The 16,395-nt window shown below is 55.7% G+C and overlaps 2 protein-coding genes across 5 annotated transcripts; one reads left to right on the top strand and one right to left on the bottom strand.

The window, feature by feature from the left end:
- Positions 1–553: 553 nt before the first annotated feature.
- Positions 554–8,729, bottom strand: LOC148428488 (FHF complex subunit HOOK-interacting protein 1A-like). 2 transcript variants are annotated; one of them, XM_088408859.1, is made up of 17 exons: positions 8,446–8,727; positions 7,101–7,248; positions 6,838–7,042; positions 6,350–6,571; positions 6,104–6,266; positions 5,901–6,012; positions 4,725–4,826; positions 4,599–4,655; positions 4,428–4,514; positions 3,672–3,839; positions 3,534–3,613; positions 3,115–3,275; positions 2,952–3,054; positions 1,772–2,694; positions 1,401–1,579; positions 966–1,086; positions 554–883 (listed from the first exon to the last, which is right to left on the bottom strand). In XM_088408859.1, the coding sequence occupies exons 2-17, from the start codon at positions 7,191–7,193 to the stop codon at positions 654–656; spliced, it is 3,006 nt and encodes a 1,001-aa protein (XP_088264985.1). In that variant the 5' UTR covers positions 7,194–7,248; positions 8,446–8,727; the 3' UTR covers positions 554–653. The 2 variants fall into 2 exon arrangements, with proteins under 2 accessions (XP_088264985.1, XP_088264977.1); XM_088408851.1 differs by having other exon boundaries at positions 2,952–3,275; positions 8,446–8,729.
- Positions 6,890–16,112, top strand: LOC148428487 (carboxypeptidase Z-like). 3 transcript variants are annotated; one of them, XM_088408918.1, is made up of 11 exons: positions 6,890–8,102; positions 10,398–10,427; positions 10,856–11,230; positions 11,522–11,749; positions 12,140–12,381; positions 12,681–12,842; positions 12,946–13,104; positions 13,792–13,927; positions 14,038–14,177; positions 14,248–14,347; positions 15,303–16,112. In XM_088408918.1, the coding sequence occupies exons 3-11, from the start codon at positions 10,870–10,872 to the stop codon at positions 15,653–15,655; spliced, it is 1,881 nt and encodes a 626-aa protein (XP_088265044.1). In that variant the 5' UTR covers positions 6,890–8,102; positions 10,398–10,427; positions 10,856–10,869; the 3' UTR covers positions 15,656–16,112. The 3 variants fall into 3 exon arrangements, with proteins under 3 accessions (XP_088265044.1, XP_088265028.1, XP_088265038.1); XM_088408902.1 differs by lacking the exon at positions 6,890–8,102 and adding an exon at positions 8,129–9,512; XM_088408912.1 differs by lacking the exon at positions 6,890–8,102 and having other exon boundaries at positions 10,409–10,427; positions 10,549–11,230.
- The last annotated feature ends 283 nt before the right edge of the window (positions 16,113–16,395 follow it).

Genomic DNA, 16,395 nt, shown 5'->3' with positions numbered 1-16,395 from the left:
CCTGGCGAGTCAAGGCCTTTTGAAGGCGAGCGATCGGCGCTCGGGGTCGTGCTGCGACCGACCCGGAACTAACTAAATCATTTAGTACCAACTATTTTCAGACCCCCCCTCCCCTTAGCCAAAAGCAGAAAAAAGTGGACAAATATACAGTATTCATCCAAGTACTTGGGATCGATCGAATGTTTGGATTCTTGAAAAATGTAACGTCACTGGGATTGAATGGGTCAAAGGTCAGCAGCCAAGAATGCAAAGTTTTCTCGAGACTCCTAGAAGCTCTTTACAAGTCGGAAGTGCTGTGTACAGCATCGGTACACTTCTGAAGGTGTTCTCTGACGTCTTTGGGGCTTTCCAGAGGCGCCAGGTCGCGGAAGCCACGTGACCACAGACCTTTTGCAATGTGTTAGCACCCTCTGTTGGTGAATGCTCCAGACCCCTTTGGCTTCCCGTGTCAACGTTTCCTCAAGAAATACGTGCGGGAACGAAAATATGAACTTTGCCTGAGCCTTCGAGATCTTTGCTCCCTGACCTTGAATCCACCAAGATGCCACGAGAAGAAGGGACGGCATTGGGATTTGACATGAATGAGAATCATTTTCAAAAATTCCCGGGACATAAATAAACGACTGTCAGGGTGCGGCTTCGGCACGGCGCCTCTACTCCTCCACGGTCCAGTCCGGAGCGACGCTATGCTCCAGGGCGACGGCGGCCAGCTCCTTCAGGAATTCCGCGTATAGGACGATGGCGAACACTCTGCTTTTGTCTTGGGGTGGGATGGCAGGACAGGGAGGCAGGCGGCCCAGGCGGGGGGGTGCCAGGGAGCTCCTCGCAGAACCGTTGGGAAGAGGGCGGTCCGGATGGTCGGCGCCACGGGAACGGAGGCCCTCTGGAAGACACGCCGGGACTCGATGCATCTTTGCGCATTGTTGTTTTGACTGGCGGCCGGCGCGGCAATAACGCTCGCTGACCTCGGATCTTGCTATCCTGGTCCTTGGCCAGCAAGAACCTCCACGCCTGCGCCACCAAGGCGGGGTACTCCGGTCGGGCTCGGATGTAGCGCTCGATTTGGTTGTGGAGTGACACCAGTACCTGGGCAAACACCAAGCGGCCGTTTGGAGAGAAGACTTTAGCCGGCGGTAACCTTGGGCCGTTTTTCCCGTCGCAAAAGTCGCGCGGGGACTAGCAGCCGGTCGAAAGACGTACGTCGGGGGCGGCCCGGTCCGATCCGCGAGACCTACCGTACCATCCGGCCTGTTTTCCACCTTTCCCTTCGACCCAACGTGCGATTGAAAAGGAGAGCGCGCGGGCCGATTCGGATCAGGCCAAAGGTCAAAAACAGGCGGAGGAGCGGACTCGGCCAGCCCCCGTACCGAGCCAAAACAAACGACCGTCGCGCGAGTCACCTGATGCAGCGTGGGCGCGCCAGCCCGCCGGCGCGTTTGCGTGCCAAGCAGGAACGCCCTGAGCAGAGGTTGCGGGTACGACGCCAGCTGAGCCAGGATGCCCGTCACCAGCAGGTTGACGGCAATGGAGTTCTCAAGTAGGTTCTCCAGCCGGGATAGCAGGACGCTGATGAAGGGACCTGTGGCAGCGCGGGCAAAGGTTTGCGCGAGTCACGTTTGAATCCGACAACTCGTCGGTGACGTAAGCGGGGACGGGAAAAGCGGGGCGGGGGGACGAGGAGGGATGACGAAGGGCCCTTTAAAGACTCGAGTCCCGTCGTTCGAGGCGAGGGAGTGTTCTAAAGACTCGATGTCGTGGTGAGAGCGCCCACCTGTGAACGGAACGCGGCGCCCCTCTCCATTTTCCTCCTCCTCCTCCTCCTCCTCCTCCGTCGTCCCCTCGTCTCTCGGCTCTTCGTCTTCGCAGTCCTCTCCTACCAGTCTTTGCTTCAGCCTTTGAACGCGCATCTCAAAGGCGGAGACGTCATCCGGGATCTTTTCGCACTCCGGCTCCTCCCCCAAAGAGCGCATCAGCTCGCGGTACTGAGACAGGAAGCCGCCGTCCCCGTCGCCCCGGACTTTGTCGGCGGGCGAAGCGCGAGTTTGCACGTCCGGTTGGCGGTCGGCGTCACAAACGTTAGTAACGCAGCGGTTATTGTCCTCGCTTCTCCTCGGTGGGCTCCCGTGGTCCTCGCTCCCCCTTTCGTCCTTTCCTCCTTCCTCGCTTATTCTGCGCGATGACATGATGCAGTTAACGGTTTCGTGTACCGTCCGTCCTGTTGTCGCGGAGGAGACGCCGCCTCCGCGAGCTCCCGGATTCGCCGCCGTCGTTCCTTCCAAAAAGGCAGCCTTGGCATCTTTCTGGGCGACAAGATCGTAGACCAGAACATCCTCTTCAAATTCATTCTCCTCCACGTAGGCGCCACGCACCAGCTTGATGGCACTGCGGCGCATCTCTCTGATGTGGGGAGGAGGTAAGTCTGGCGGAGGTGCGAAAGAGTCACCGATTGAATTTGACACATCCTCTTCCTGGAAAAGGTCATCCCACTCCAGATCCAGAGCAGAGCCGGTCCTTCCCGCCCGCTCGTTCTTGGAGACGACGTCCACGGAGGAAGGGGTTGGTGACGCGGCATCAGAGTCGCTCTTTAGCAGCCCTTCCGCGTCCCCCTCGTTTGTGTCATCCGCTGAGCTGGATTGGTCTCGGGCAGGCGGCGGGTTGCGGCCGTCGTAAGGGGCCGACCAGTGCCGGCAAGCCCTGAGAGACGCCACAATGTATCAGTCGGTTCCGCAGCGCTTCCCCCGGCAGATCGCTTGGTACGGAAATGAACACGCCGAGGTATCAGCGAGAGCCGAAGCTATCTGCTCGGCCGCCTGTTTTTTTACCGAGCCGAGTACGTAGCTTCTGAGGAACCGAGGCGGTCGGCTCACTACGTTTCCTGGCCTCGGACTCCGTGCCGTTTGTCTGGCGAAATAGTCGTTCTTATTCCCGAGCGCATCGTTTATAAATCTGACCTGCCGGAGGCTTCGATAGCTTGTCGGGCATCCCAGAGGTAATGGAGGTAGTTGACTTCCATCAGGAAGTCGGCGCCCCGCCAGTAAGCGACGCCGTCGGCTTCTGGACAGCACAGAGCGCATCGGTTCCAACGTGCGACGGGCCGACTGAACCGCGCCTCACCTTCTCCTTTGGGCCAACGGATGTGCTCCGAGCCTCCGTTTGTATCGGGCGGGCGGACGGGGCACCAGGAGGGCAGGAGGAGCAGGAAAGAGGCGGCGCTCGAGGAGCAGCGAGCTTTGAACCGCCGCTTCCCGCTGAGGTGGCCGCGAGCCATCAAAAACCTGAGGACACGCCGCGCCACGGTAAACGTTGGCCCCTAAAGGAATGCGTTTCAAAGACCCGTTACGTGGAGAAATCCTTCCGCCGACCCTCTCATAATCCTAACGGATTTCATACGGGTGACGCGAGGGCCATCGAAATCATGCCGACCGATCGACGGCCACGATTCGGATGGCCTCGGAGCAATGACGGACGACGGAAAGCGGAGCGTATCCTGAAATGCCACGGGACTATTGCTGTTTGTTTTTTATCTGGCTGACCTGAAAACGAGCTGCAGCATGACATCCTCGCAGCGGAGACCGACGAGCGTCCTGAACAGGGCCAGCGACACCGCGCCCAGCTGAGGAACGCCGAGACGAGGTCGGCGTTTGGACGGCTTTTGGCGTCGGGCGCGTTACCTGGAAGGGCGTGTTGACTCTGCTGACGAGCGTGTCCAGGATGCGCACGTTGTCGTGGGTGTGCAGCAAGATAAAGGACAGGAAGGTCTGCAGGAGCGCCGGCTCGGAGATCCGGCGCAGGAACAGGTCCAGGTAGGCGGTCGTTGTCATGACCTCTTCCACGGTCAGCTGCGCGCGCGCAGACGCATCATCTTAGCATCTTTGGCAGAAGATGGCTACAAGGCCAGGAGGGCTTCTAACAATGAAGGGGAAGGGAGGGGCAGAGGTGGAGCGACGGGGGTGGCTACGCTCTAGATTTGACCGAAGCCATAGCTTTTGTCACGCGACGTGCGCGCTGTTCCGCACGCGTGTTCATATCTGCTTATGTTCTACAGAGAACAAGAAGGGATTGGATGTTTATTTTTCTGACTTTTCCCTATGTCTACATGAAGCCGTGTTTTCCACAACATGCCTAAATGAGTTGATTAGCTCAAACATTTTACAAGACGACCATCTTAAATGTCCCGTCACTTCATCGCTTTAAGTATGACACGAATTGCCACGCGTTCCTAATCCGAGACGTCGTGAGGATAAACGAAAAGGCATAAAATGGCCGGTTTGAACAAACGGTTGCCGACGGAAGGCTTCCCACCGAACTCCCATCGTGAGAAAACTACAAAGGGGCACGAAAGCGCCGCGGACGCGCAAGCTAGACGGGGGCGATTCCGTGGAACGCTTCAAACGGGCGGGACGAAGCACTCGGGCGCGTTTGTTTACCTTATGCAGGGCGGGGGCCAGCACGGGCACCAGGAAGCCGTTGTAGATGTAACTAAGCAGCTGGGAGCGGATAGAGGAATGAGCCACCTGGGAGAAAGTCGGGACACGGTACAATGCTTTCCGTCGCCCATTGGAAGACGCTGGCGGTTTCGGCTAAGGTGGCTTCATTACGCTGGTGACGGCGCCGCAAAAGCCCAACGAGTGGAGGAAGTGGACGAGAGCCGGAACCTGCGGAAACATCGCCGCCGTTTACTCCCGGGTCGCTACGGCCGCGTGATCTGCGGCGCCGCCGGTTACCTGCCGCCAGTCGGCCCGGTCCAGACAGTGCCAGTCTTCGCTGTAAACCTGCAGCCTGGCCGGCAAGGAGGAGTAGAGGCCGGAGAGGCCCGTGGCCAGGACCTGCGCGCGGCACCTCAGCTTTCGCTTCGACTGCCTCGAAGCGCTTCGTCGCAATGAATTGGCTGCGGCCGGCGTTCAAGCTCCTTTTCGCCCGATCGCTAACTTTACGCTTGCTAACTAACGTGTAGGATTTAGACCCTTTTTCATCACAGATGAATCCATTCAATGATTAAAATCAAACTTGCGAATTATACTTGCGATTATGCGGGAAAGAAATGCTCGGGCGATTTGATTCCTGAGCCCGTGCAAAGGGGAGGAGCCTCAAATTCAATTGCGAATCAAAACAAGCGCCGCATGCTAATCCTGCTCCGGACCGCGAGCCCATCTCGTGCTGATTTACTAATCTGCTCTCTGCAAGAAGATTGAGGTCAGCGTGATCACATGGTCTTAAATCTGAAGGTGACGTGGAACTTGGGTCGCCGCTCACATGAGCGCTCCTCCATCGCGAGGAAAGATTTTACTCAAAAACCCCGCCGTAGCCATCAGGTTGTCACAAATGAACCAACGGGCCAACGAATACATGAAAACCGAATCGAGAAAAAATAAATGGAATGAATAAATATCCCCTAACTTTTCCCGAGTAAAGGGAAAGGGAATGTTTTGTTTCTAATAGAGCCAAACGTTCGACGCGGTAGTCCCCCAACGGGTGCCGCGAAGGCCCCCTCTGTAAATATGACCTGCAGCATGGGCGCGTTTCCCATCTGCCACCTTTTCTCAATACCAAATCATCTGCCGTAGTCCCCAAATATAAGACGCGCTTTTCCTCCCCAAACAAAGGCCCAAAGCAGTCCTGTAAACAGTAACCTCAAGATTCCACTTTTTGTTTTTCGACCCCGTTCGAGGAAGATTGATACGTGGGCCACGCGAGACCGGTTTTGATGCGCGGCCTCATATCGGCTCGCGCTCGCCGAGCTTGCCGCGGCTTCGTTTGCAATTAAAGAAGCGAGCAGAGCGAGCCGACGTCCGATTCCTTCCTCCTTGGCGCGCAGGAATAATACCAAACGGGATCGTGGGGTGGTTCCGCCCAGACGACGACGCCGGCTAATGTGTTCGTTCGTGCTTCGGGGGACTCACCGGACAGAAGTACGTGTTCCGGGCGATGTGTTGGGCCACGCGAGGCTCGGAGGCCGAAAGCGACATGATGAGCAGAAGAGCTTCTCGGGCCCGCTGACCTACCGGACCTTGCCTGAGGGAATCCAAGGTGACCTTCAGCGCGCGCCGCTTGAAAGCATTTCTACACGGTTGGTTTGCGCGCGCGAGCGAGTGAGGTGAAGAACCTGTGTGTGTATGGGATGAGGAGGGAGAAGAGCAGGAAGTTAGCGGCGCCCTGGTCCTCGCTAGTGTGGAAGAAGAGTTCCAGCACCGAAGGGTCTTTCACCAAAGCCGCGCACAACTGGTTCAACAGGAGGACCAGCTCTGCCTCCACGCAGCCGCCCGTGTCTAAAAAGGAGGCGCGCGATGGGGGGGGGGGGGGGGCGATTTTACCCAGAGGACTCTGCCTGCGGCGGCCTAGCAGAGCGTACCTGCGCCGGCGCCTCCGCAGGACGCCAGCAGCGTCATGAGCGGCCGCAGCAGCGGCTTGTGGCGCAGGAGCGGCTGGCGGGCCCGGGTCAGCAGCATCTGGTACATCCTGAGCTGCTCCACTTTCATGTCCTCGGTAAACTGGCGCCTCAAGCTCCACAGGAACAGGCGCTCCATTACGCCCTCCACAACCACAAACTCCAAAATGGGGCCCATGGCGCCTCCTGAAAAGCGCGTTAGTTACTCGGATCGCATGACCGGAGTCGCGCGGCTTGACCCCGGTCCGACCCGGGGCGCTCGCGCTCGACTCGAGTCGCACTCCGGGGCTCCGGGGCTCCGGGGAGATCGGAGCCACCCCGCCCCGGTCGGGCCCGGGCGACCCGAGTCACGCGGCTCGACTCGATCTGACGTACTCTCCGGGGCGTGGCGCGCCTCTCGCCCGGAGCCCGCGAGAGTTACTTCCCCAAAGATGGAGTCTTTTAGTTCTCACCTTGCCCCGCCTCCTCCTCCATGAGCAGAAACAACATGTGTTCCACATAGTTCTGAACGGCGCTGGCCTCGTCGGCCGGGATGGGCCCGAGGCGGGCGCCGCCGCCGCCGCCGCCGCCGCCGCCGCCGCCGCCGCGACCCGAGAGGAAGCTGAGCGCGCCCGAGCCGCTTCGACCCGGCTCGTGCTTTTCGAGGATTTTCACCACCTGGGCGCGAGGACGGTTGAGAAGCCGGCGCGCGCCGCTCGGACCGTTCGGCGCTCACCTGCGCCCAGTGGTTCTTAAACACGATCATGCACGTCTCCGGGTCCACCCCCCGCAGCGCGGGCGACTCGCGCCCGTCGACCGAGGCCATCATCCCGACTCGCGGCCGGACACGCTCAGCCGAGGGTCGGCGGCCGAGTGGCGGCCATCTGTAAGAGTGACGTCAAATGGGCCGCTTCAACCGCGGTTACGCCCCTTCTGGTGTGCGCTCGGGGGCAGCGTCACGCCAACGTGACCGCGATGGTGAAGAAGACTTCCACACCCGACCGGAGGAACGTCTCGCAAAGGACCAAAGGTACCAGCCCGTGACGGTTTTGATGTCGTCTGTCTACGTAAGTCGCTGCAAACATCCGAAATTTGCTACAAAGATGCTATCCGTCATCTCGCGGGCGGTTTCTCAGCCTGTGAGTTTTTATCTTCCGCTAAGTACCTCCTATCCAGAGTAAAGCCGTCGAAGGACTTTCGACAGTGCCATCCTCGTCTGGTTTATTAAACGCTAAGCATGAAGGTAGCTCGTTTGTAAACGAGGTCACTCGTAACTCGAGGCGCCGTCGTATTTCAACATTACCGACAGATTCATAAACGAGAGGGCTCGAGCCGTGTGACGGCGGCAAGAGGTCGTCGGCGTGACGGGCACGTGTAACCGGGAAAACGGGAACCCTGACCCTAACCCAGACACTTCCGGGACATCCGGGCAATCCCCGGCCCCTCCAAATCCTCGTATCCACCGGACCGCCGCCGCCGCCAATGAGAGAGGAAATCACAATGTCCGGTCGCCGCCGAGCTACAAGTCATGGCATCGGGCTTCTTGTTTGGCCCGCGGGGGCAAGAGTAGAAGCCCCGGCGCGTTGGCGGAGGAAGGAGGTTAATCTCCGATGAGACGGCGAGGTTTAATCCCCGATGGCCACCGCGCGTGTGTTTGTGCGTACGGTATGTGTGTGTTGTCCCCACTGAACTCAGACATGCCATCACACAACCAGAGATTGAGCATCCGACACAAAAGGTGGGATTTTTCCTATTTGCCGTTTTGCTCATAGACAGGACTTTTTCTGATGATGACGGTTTGAAGTGTTCCATGTTGTACGACACACACACGTGCGTGCAGAAAGTGGTCCGTTTTACATGTTTGAGAGGCAGCATTGACAAACGTATCTACAGCGTCGCTGAAAGATCACCGCAAAAGCGCATATTTCCACGAATGACATTTTCAACATTGCACTCGCTTTTAGTATTAAGAAATATTAGCTACCATGCAACCCTTGTTTCGGATGGGTTCCATTTGTTCAGAATACGGATGTAATACTGTATTTGAACAAGTCGAGCGGAATCGAATCGTTGTCATTTACCTTGCGGTTTTGGAGCCTGCCGGTCGCTGTCGCTCCTTTGGGACGGACGTCCGCAGGGGCCGGGACTTTGAAAGCTCAGCCCCGCTCGGCTCCGCTCGGCCCCGCTCAGCTCCGCTCCGCTCAGCCCCGCTCAGCTCCGCTCAACTCCGCTTAAGTCCGCTCCCGGGGTTTGAAGCGTCCCAGCTGTCAATCAGCGCTAAATCGGACCTGACCGCGCCCACTGGCTCGACAGCGGTTCTTGGGCGTGTTTACTGTGTTCGAAATCCCAAACCAAATAAGGCTTGTTCGAATGTTTTGATCCTATTTGCGCTTCATTCATGTCAAACGTGTATTCAAATCATACGCTCACCCGTAAGCAATGACTTGGAATGGAAAGTAGAGCAACAAAAGCAACAAATTTACTCATATATATTTTACGGACTTGATCCAATCTGCGGGACTCACCGACTTCACCGCCGTGAATGAAAATCACATTTTTATTTCCGAAAGGTTAAAAAAAAAAAAACGGTTTTATTTGAAAAGAGCCAAACTCCTAAAAAAAAGGTGTATGTAAACGTAGTGATGACATTTAACATTCCCTAGGTGATTGCTAGTATCCGAAAAGTATAAAGTGCATTAAAAAAATGTCCCCATCGGTTAGAAATAGTTCTTCTTGGATATCAATTCCGATGTCCGTACGAAGACGATAACGCCTCCTATTGGCTTACGCAACGTCACGTGACCAAGCCCAACCTTTACGACAGCTTTTTGACTTTACGACGCGTCACACCTGTCAGCCGGCCAATAACGGAGCTCGGAGTCCCCGGCGGGTTTTGACTTGACTTCAAGACGTTATTTGGCGCGTTTGTAACTTGATATCAACGCCGAGGAGGTTGGAATAAAGTCGCGCTCGTTTTTCGTTTTTTGGGGAGGGGGGGGATTTTTTTTTTTTTTTTTTTTTTTTTTTCCTGCCACATCGCTGGAACCCAAAAGGTGGAAAATGCGCATCATGCTCCCGGTCGCGCTGCAAATTCTCGGCGCCGCGCTGGTGTCGGCTTTGCCTCCAAGATGCGACTCCGAGATTCGAGGTAACGTCTGAGCCTGCCTTTCTTCCGCTTTCTCTTTTGTTTTTCTGTGGCGTTTTCAAGCGTATCCCGCGACGCCTGCGAGCCGCGTCAAAGCGCACTGTGCCGTCGCCCGATCCCGACTTCTTCCTCGAGTCTTCCAGCAAAAGCAAACAAAACCAAAGAGGGAAAAAACAACAAGCATTTCTCAAGTTTGAACCGAATCGCTGCTTCCGCCGCAGGAATTTGTAACTCGATGCCTTGTTTATTTCGAGTACAGAAAGTCCCAATAAGCCGTCTGTGGAAGGGTTCCTTTTCCATTCTGCTTTGCTACGTTAAGAGAGTGAAAGTCCTATTTCGGACAACGATCGAGCCGTGTTTGGATGCGGAGGTAGAAAAACACGCCGTTGAAGTTCAAGAACGGGGCAAATGCCTGCAAATGTACTTACAGTAGTCAAGAAATTCAAGATATTAACTCTTGAGAATGCGCAGCTATGAACCGAAAATCATTTCGGGCCAGAAAGCTAAGAAGATTTCAAGACGTGCAAAACTTTTGATTTGATTGGCATGTTTCGTTTACTCAGTGCATCGGTCAATAGTTCTTTATGGGCTCCATAACTTAAAACATTCATCTACAATTCAGGAAACCACGAAGCAACGCTAAAAAACCCTAACCCTGAAAAAAAACCGGGAAATGTGTCTTAAAAAGGATCTTTTATGACAAAACTGCCTTTTTAAGGTAAACAATCGGAAATGTGCACAACACTCGCGCTTTCAGACGTTTTACTTGTCATTTCAAACGCCCAAAGTGCACGATTCAACTTTAAAAGGACCAATGTTGCTATCAAAATACAGAAAACGTCCTAATTTGACAAGGACATGTGTTGTAACTGCCTGCGTGTCTTCCAGGTCACTGCAAGCCAATTGTGGAAGAAAAACGTGAGTGTTGAACCTTTTTTTTTTTTTTTTGACATACTGTACGGTATTTCCTAAGAGTCACACCAATGGAATGTGAGTCAAAAGCCAACCGGCCTGTGTCGCATATGTCACTTTTTTTCAGTGAGCCACAGCTGCGCGAGCGTTCGCTCATCATCTTGTGATGCAATGCCGTATGAAAATGTCCAACAAGTTTTTGGATTGGAAAATCTCAATTTGGCATCTCAATTTCCTTCAAAATCTTTTGACTCAGTCTAGCTATGCTGCTGTTGGAAAATTAAATGACATCTTTCGATGGCGTTACTCAGCAAGCGGGAAATAAATCAATACACGTACCCGTGCACGTACACACACACGCATACAGTATATATATATATTGGTAACGTGGCACTAACAAGAGCCCCTGGCCGCCGTTTGATTCGGCGGCTCAGCAAAATGCGAGGAGATGCAGCTGTCGTATTGCGACAACATGGGCTACGCGAACACGCTGTTCCCCAACATCCTGGGCCACGGCAGTCGGCGGGAGGCGGAGAGCGGCGTGGAGTACCTCCTCATGAGCGTGCTGGAGACGCTACTGGGTAGCGAGTGCCACCTGGAGGCGCGCATGCTGGGCTGCTCGGTGCTGGCGCCGCGCTGCGAGGCCGACAGGGCGGCCAAGCCTTGCCGGCGGGCCTGCGAGGCGGCCCGCCGGCGATGCGTCCACGCCTTCGAGGCCATCGGGATGGCCTGGCCTTACTTCCTGGATTGCGACCGCTTCTTCGTGGCCGACGAGGAAGGCTGCTACGACCCGCTCCGGGACCTCAAAGGTAAGCGCCGGCGGGGACGAGACGTCCGACTCGAGGGCTTCGTGTGAAAAAGGAGAAAAACCGCGTCGCGAGATGAAAAAAAACCTCAGGCGGGGACGCTGTGACCCGGGGGTCCACCGTAAATGGAGATAGCCATTTCCTTATCGTTAAAACCAAGAAAAAATGCGGCCGAAATCGCCGGGCTTTTCGGCTCGTAAAGCGGAATCCGTATTCAATAGCGTCCGCTAAAAAGACGTGGCGTGACTTTGCCGCCGGGCGGAACTTTTTTTGTTTGTTTGTTTGTTTTTGCAGCGCGAGCGGACGTGGACGAGGACTACGCGTTGTTGGACGCGCCCCCGGCGGAAGCGGCGCTGAAAATCAAATACGCCTATCACTCCAACTCCCAGATGGACGGCGTCTTGAAGAGGACGGAGCAGGAATGCGCCCACGTCGCCAGGACCTACAGCCTCGGCCGCAGCGCCGAGGGAAAGGAGCTGCTGGTCATCGAGTTCTCCGACAGCCCGGGACAACACGAGCTGCGTGAGTAAAGCTTCGGCCGGGAAACGCCACGCCGGACCCCGTCGACCTGGTTCTCGACGTCCCTGACCGCTCCGGGGTCGGCGACTCTCGCCGCTTCCCTCGTCCGGCCGAAAAAACGGGATCCCGCGTCCCCGGGGCGTACCTTGCCGTGCGGTTTTCGCTTTGATGCGTTTTACTCCCTTGCCGGGGGCCGAAAAGGAACGATCGCCAGTCGAAAATGGCCCCAGGGAAAGAAAGGCCTTTGCTTTTGTCACCTCCAGTGTAATTGCAATCAAATGAGAATTCAGTTTCAGGCACCTTGATGCACTTGGGGTCTTTTTTTTTCCGTTTTAGTCCAAGCTGTAACCTTTTTGTGTCCCTATTTGCGGCCGCGTTCCTTTTTTCCGGCAGTGGAGCCGGAGATGAAGCTGGTGGCCAACGTGCGCGGAGATGAAGCGGTGGGCCGGCAGATGCTCATCTACCTGGCGCAGTACCTGTGCTCCGAGTACCGGCTGGGTAACCAGCGCGTGCGGGCGCTGGTCAACACCACGCGCATCCACATCCTGCCCTCCGTCAACCCCGACGGCTTCGAGGCGGCGCTTTCCGGCTACGGCGACGGGAACGGCGGCGACGACGACGACGACCGAGAAACGGTGGCTGCCCCGCCGAGCGTTTGCGAAAGAAAACCAAGTGACTACGCAGCGGTGACGCTTTTCCAACGAAAGGCGCACTCGTCCGCGAACGCCTCGGGGGCCTTCAAATTTCATCCCAAGATCATTTGAAATAACGGATCCGTTTTCAACTTTTTATCTCCGTGGTTTTGACGGCGTAATCATGATCCGAGCCCCGAAATGAAGCGTGAATATCCAAAGACGATCTGCGGAATATATGGCACGCTCGCCGTCAACATCTGAGAATCGGCGCTCGGGCCTTTTTCTTTTTTTTTCTCCAGCGTGGAGGCTATAGCTCGACCGACGTGGGCGGGAACAACGGGCAAAACGTCGACCTGAACAGAAACTTCCCCGATTTGACTTCGGTGGTTTACGGCCGGCGCCGGCAGAAGGGCTACCGCACGGACCACGTCCCCATCCCCGACCATTACTGGTTTGGCAAGGTAGCGCGCCGGGCGAGCGGGATCGGGGCGACGATCCCTAACCCTAACCGCCGCGCGACGCTCCCCTCGCCCGGACTCGACCGTTTGCGTCATCCGGGGCCAGGTGGCGCCCGAGACGTACCACGTGATGAAGTGGATCCGCTCCTTCCCCTTCGTGCTCTCGGCCAACCTCCGCGGCGGCGACCTGGTGGTGTCCTACCCGTACCATCGCTCCAAGCACCCCCTGGATCTTAACCTCTTCTCGCCCACGCCGGACGACAAGGTCAGCGGCTCCAAAGACATTCGTTCGCCTTTGGTTTTTCCGGTTAAAATCTGGCGAAACCACGCAAACTAATCTTTGAAAAAAAAAAAAACCTACAAAAGAACCGGGGGTCGCGCTTTACTCGCCGCCCCCGACGGCCGCCGCGCTTGCCTTTGCTTCACGCTCGTCGGCTTTTGCTGTTGCGCAACCGAAAAGCGCGGAATAAGAAAAGTTTTTGATGCTGCGCGTTGCGGTCCGGCGCTTGCGCCCGGGCTCATTCCGCGCTTTGAGCGGCGGTCCGGAGGGGCCAAATAGAACCGCCGTTGCGCACGCAACTGTCCGTTTGGAGTTTGAGACGCTGCGTTACTTGCCGCCAGGGTGCGATCTCCACCAGGAACGCTCTATTTGGAGAAATTTGCATTAGTGGCGCAATGGGTTATAAGGCGCAAGCGACCCGGCGCAGCAAAGGGATTGGACCTTTTCATTTTGAAAAAATGAAAATAAGGAGAACTACCCAGGCTTTACTCGTTACCAGTACACGTACCTAACTTTTGAGTCGTCTTCAATACCCTTGATTACTACCGTCGCCCCCTCCTTCGGGTGGATAAACGCCGTCCCTCCCGCGCACACCCCCGCGCCCAATCGTGTCCCAAGTAACGAGAGAACAACGACTCCCCGTTCTGTAAAACCGGCCATGATTCTTTTCAGGTGTTTAAGTTTCTGTCCAGAAGCTACGCCAGCGCGCACGAAAGCATGTCCGCCGGAAACGGTCGCTGCGGCGCGGCTCGCGCTCACAGTCACAGAGGAACGCTGAACGGGGCGCAGTGGGCCAGCAACGCGGGAGGTACCGGCCCTGGCCGCCAGAGGGAGCCGAATGACCAAAGTTCCGCGTTCCACCGCGCCGTTTGTTTGATTGTTTGTTTGCCTGTTTGTGCGCGCGTGTCAAACGGCCAGGCATGCAAGACTTCAACTACCTCCACACCAACTGCTTCGAGGTGACGGTGGCGTTAGGGTGCGAGAAATTCCCGCCCGAGGAGGATCTGTTCGTCAGCTGGCACGAAAACCGGGAGGCCCTGCTGTCCTTTATGGAAGCGGTGAGCAAGTTTCCGCTTCGTTTGTTCTCTCCGCCTCTCTTTGCTTGACTGAGGAAAGGCTCCCCCTCAGGTCCATCGCGGCATCAAAGGGATCGTAAGAGACGCGGAGGGAAACGGGATCAAAGATGCCAGGGTGTCCGTGCGGGGAATACGTCACGACGTCACCACAAGTAACGCCGCTCACGCTTTCGTCATACGTTCCGCCGCGCGAAAAGCGGGATTTCTTCCCTGCTTTGCAAAATTCGCCCATCGGGGCTTCATAGGTCGCTTGGAAACTCGGCCCGGGGTTTTTTTCGACGGTGCCGGTACGAGCTCTCGACTTTGAAGTAGTCGCCGATAGCCATTCCGAGGCCCGATGCCGATAATACTTTTGATGTTTGTTTTACCTTCAGAATTTCAATTGCGAAAACAAATGCACGTTTCCAGTAAGTATTATCGGTGCAAAGTTTGCCAACGCCAGGTCGTAGCGCATCATCCGCATGGCGAAGAGGGCGGACAAAAAAGCTTGTCATCTCAGCAAAACCGCCTACGTTAGAAGCGTTGTGTTTGAGAATTGTTTTCTTTCCCAAATAATTCCATCTGTATTTCTTCATAGAGTCCAATCGTGAAAAAGCACTGACTGGCGCTCTTCAAATCGACGCTATTGTCCCTTTCAAAAAGTGACAGAAATAAGGCTTCGTTTTTTTACTTGCGTGACCACATTTATTCATTTGGGAGGGAAAATAGAGTCGTGATGTGTGCAGTATTACGCAACAGAAGTCGAAAGTTTAGAAACACCGGCTCATAAAGCACCGTCCGCATCGCACGTGCGACGCGCCGAGGCTTCTTGCTCCGAAGGAGGCAAATGATAAAACGTGTTCCGGTTTGACCGAATAACGCCACGGCACCATTCAGGAAGGTTTGAAACGCGGCGTCGGAGGGCGGTTCCAAACTTTTGGCCGGCGGCGCCGTCCGTCAAAGATCGCAAATCATATCAAAAGCGCACTCTTACGAAGAGGGGCAAAGGCGAGACGACAGCCGCTGCCGTTTGGCCTTCGTTTGACCCGTTAAACCAGCGGCGGATTCGAAGGGCTTTTAAGCCGCGGCGCGTTCGACCGCTCTTGACTCTCCCCTCCCCCGAAATAGCCGAAAACGGAGAATACTGGCGTCTCCTGAGCCCGGGCGTTCACATCGTGTCGGCCTCGGCGCCCGGTTACGCCCGGGCGGCCAAGAAAATCCACCTGCCTCCCGCGATGCACTCCGCCGGACGGGTGGACTTCATCCTGGAGAAGGCGGAGCCCGAGCCCGGCCGGCGGGAGGAGGAGGCGGCGGCGGCCGCCGCCTACCGCCGCTTCGACCCCGACGACCAGTACGAGCGCTACGCGCGGATGGACGGCGTGAGCCCCGACCGCCCGCGGAGAGCGGAGAAGCCCTGGTGGTGGAACTACTTTGTCCTGCCGGGGGCGCCCTCTCCCACCTGGCTGCTGCTGAGCCGCTAGCTTGCCTTTTCTGGCTTGCCGCTTTGCCCTCCTGTATCGCCTGACGCCTATCTTTCGAGCTATATGAAATCTATGCGGATAGAGACACGCGCACGGGGTGTCCCCTAAGTGGCCACGCGTAGATCAAATAAAGGTTCCTTGTCACAAACCATTACAATCCTGCGCAATTCTCTGGGTTCACTGAAATAGCAAGCAATGGTAGAACCGCGAGGGACACCCTATGCATACCGTATGTATGTATAAATGATACAACATATGACACGTGATATATGGCGCTAGCTCAAAAATGGACAGAGTTGTAGCAGTTTGAATGTTGCCGTTGAAATTGCTACTTTTTAGATTTTTTATTTTTTTTTTACATCAACCAGTCGCCCAGTTAAAACCGCTGGCTTTGACTTTTTCGGGGGGGGACACCAACCCTATGCCTTTAACGAATAAAAATCTTTCAAAAGTCCAACATTTATTCAAACACTTTTAAAAGTAAGGGTCTCTTCTGGCTCGCTTACTTTCAAGGGGTGGGAGCCTAGCATCGCTCGGAGGAAAGCGCGCGGTTCTCCAAAATAAGATGAAAATGATGCTTGCTTCGAGCCCTTTATTTGCCACTCCGCTCACGCCACAAAAAGAACAAACAGTGCTTATTTCATAAGCAAAATGTTCAAGCCAAGCATATTATTTCATATTATTATTAAAGCATATTATTATTAAAACCTCCGCATGTGGTGGAGGTGCTTAGCGCATGC

This window comes from Hippichthys cyanospilos, chromosome 1 (assembly GCF_059441005.1).
Source record: "Hippichthys cyanospilos isolate Australia breed blue-spotted pipefish chromosome 1, RoL_Hcya_1.0, whole genome shotgun sequence".
In the NCBI taxonomy this organism is placed as follows: Eukaryota; Metazoa; Chordata; class Actinopteri; order Syngnathiformes; family Syngnathidae; genus Hippichthys; species Hippichthys cyanospilos.
The sequence above is the reverse complement of the archived record's forward strand: the minus strand, read 5'-3'. Positions and strand labels throughout refer to the sequence as shown.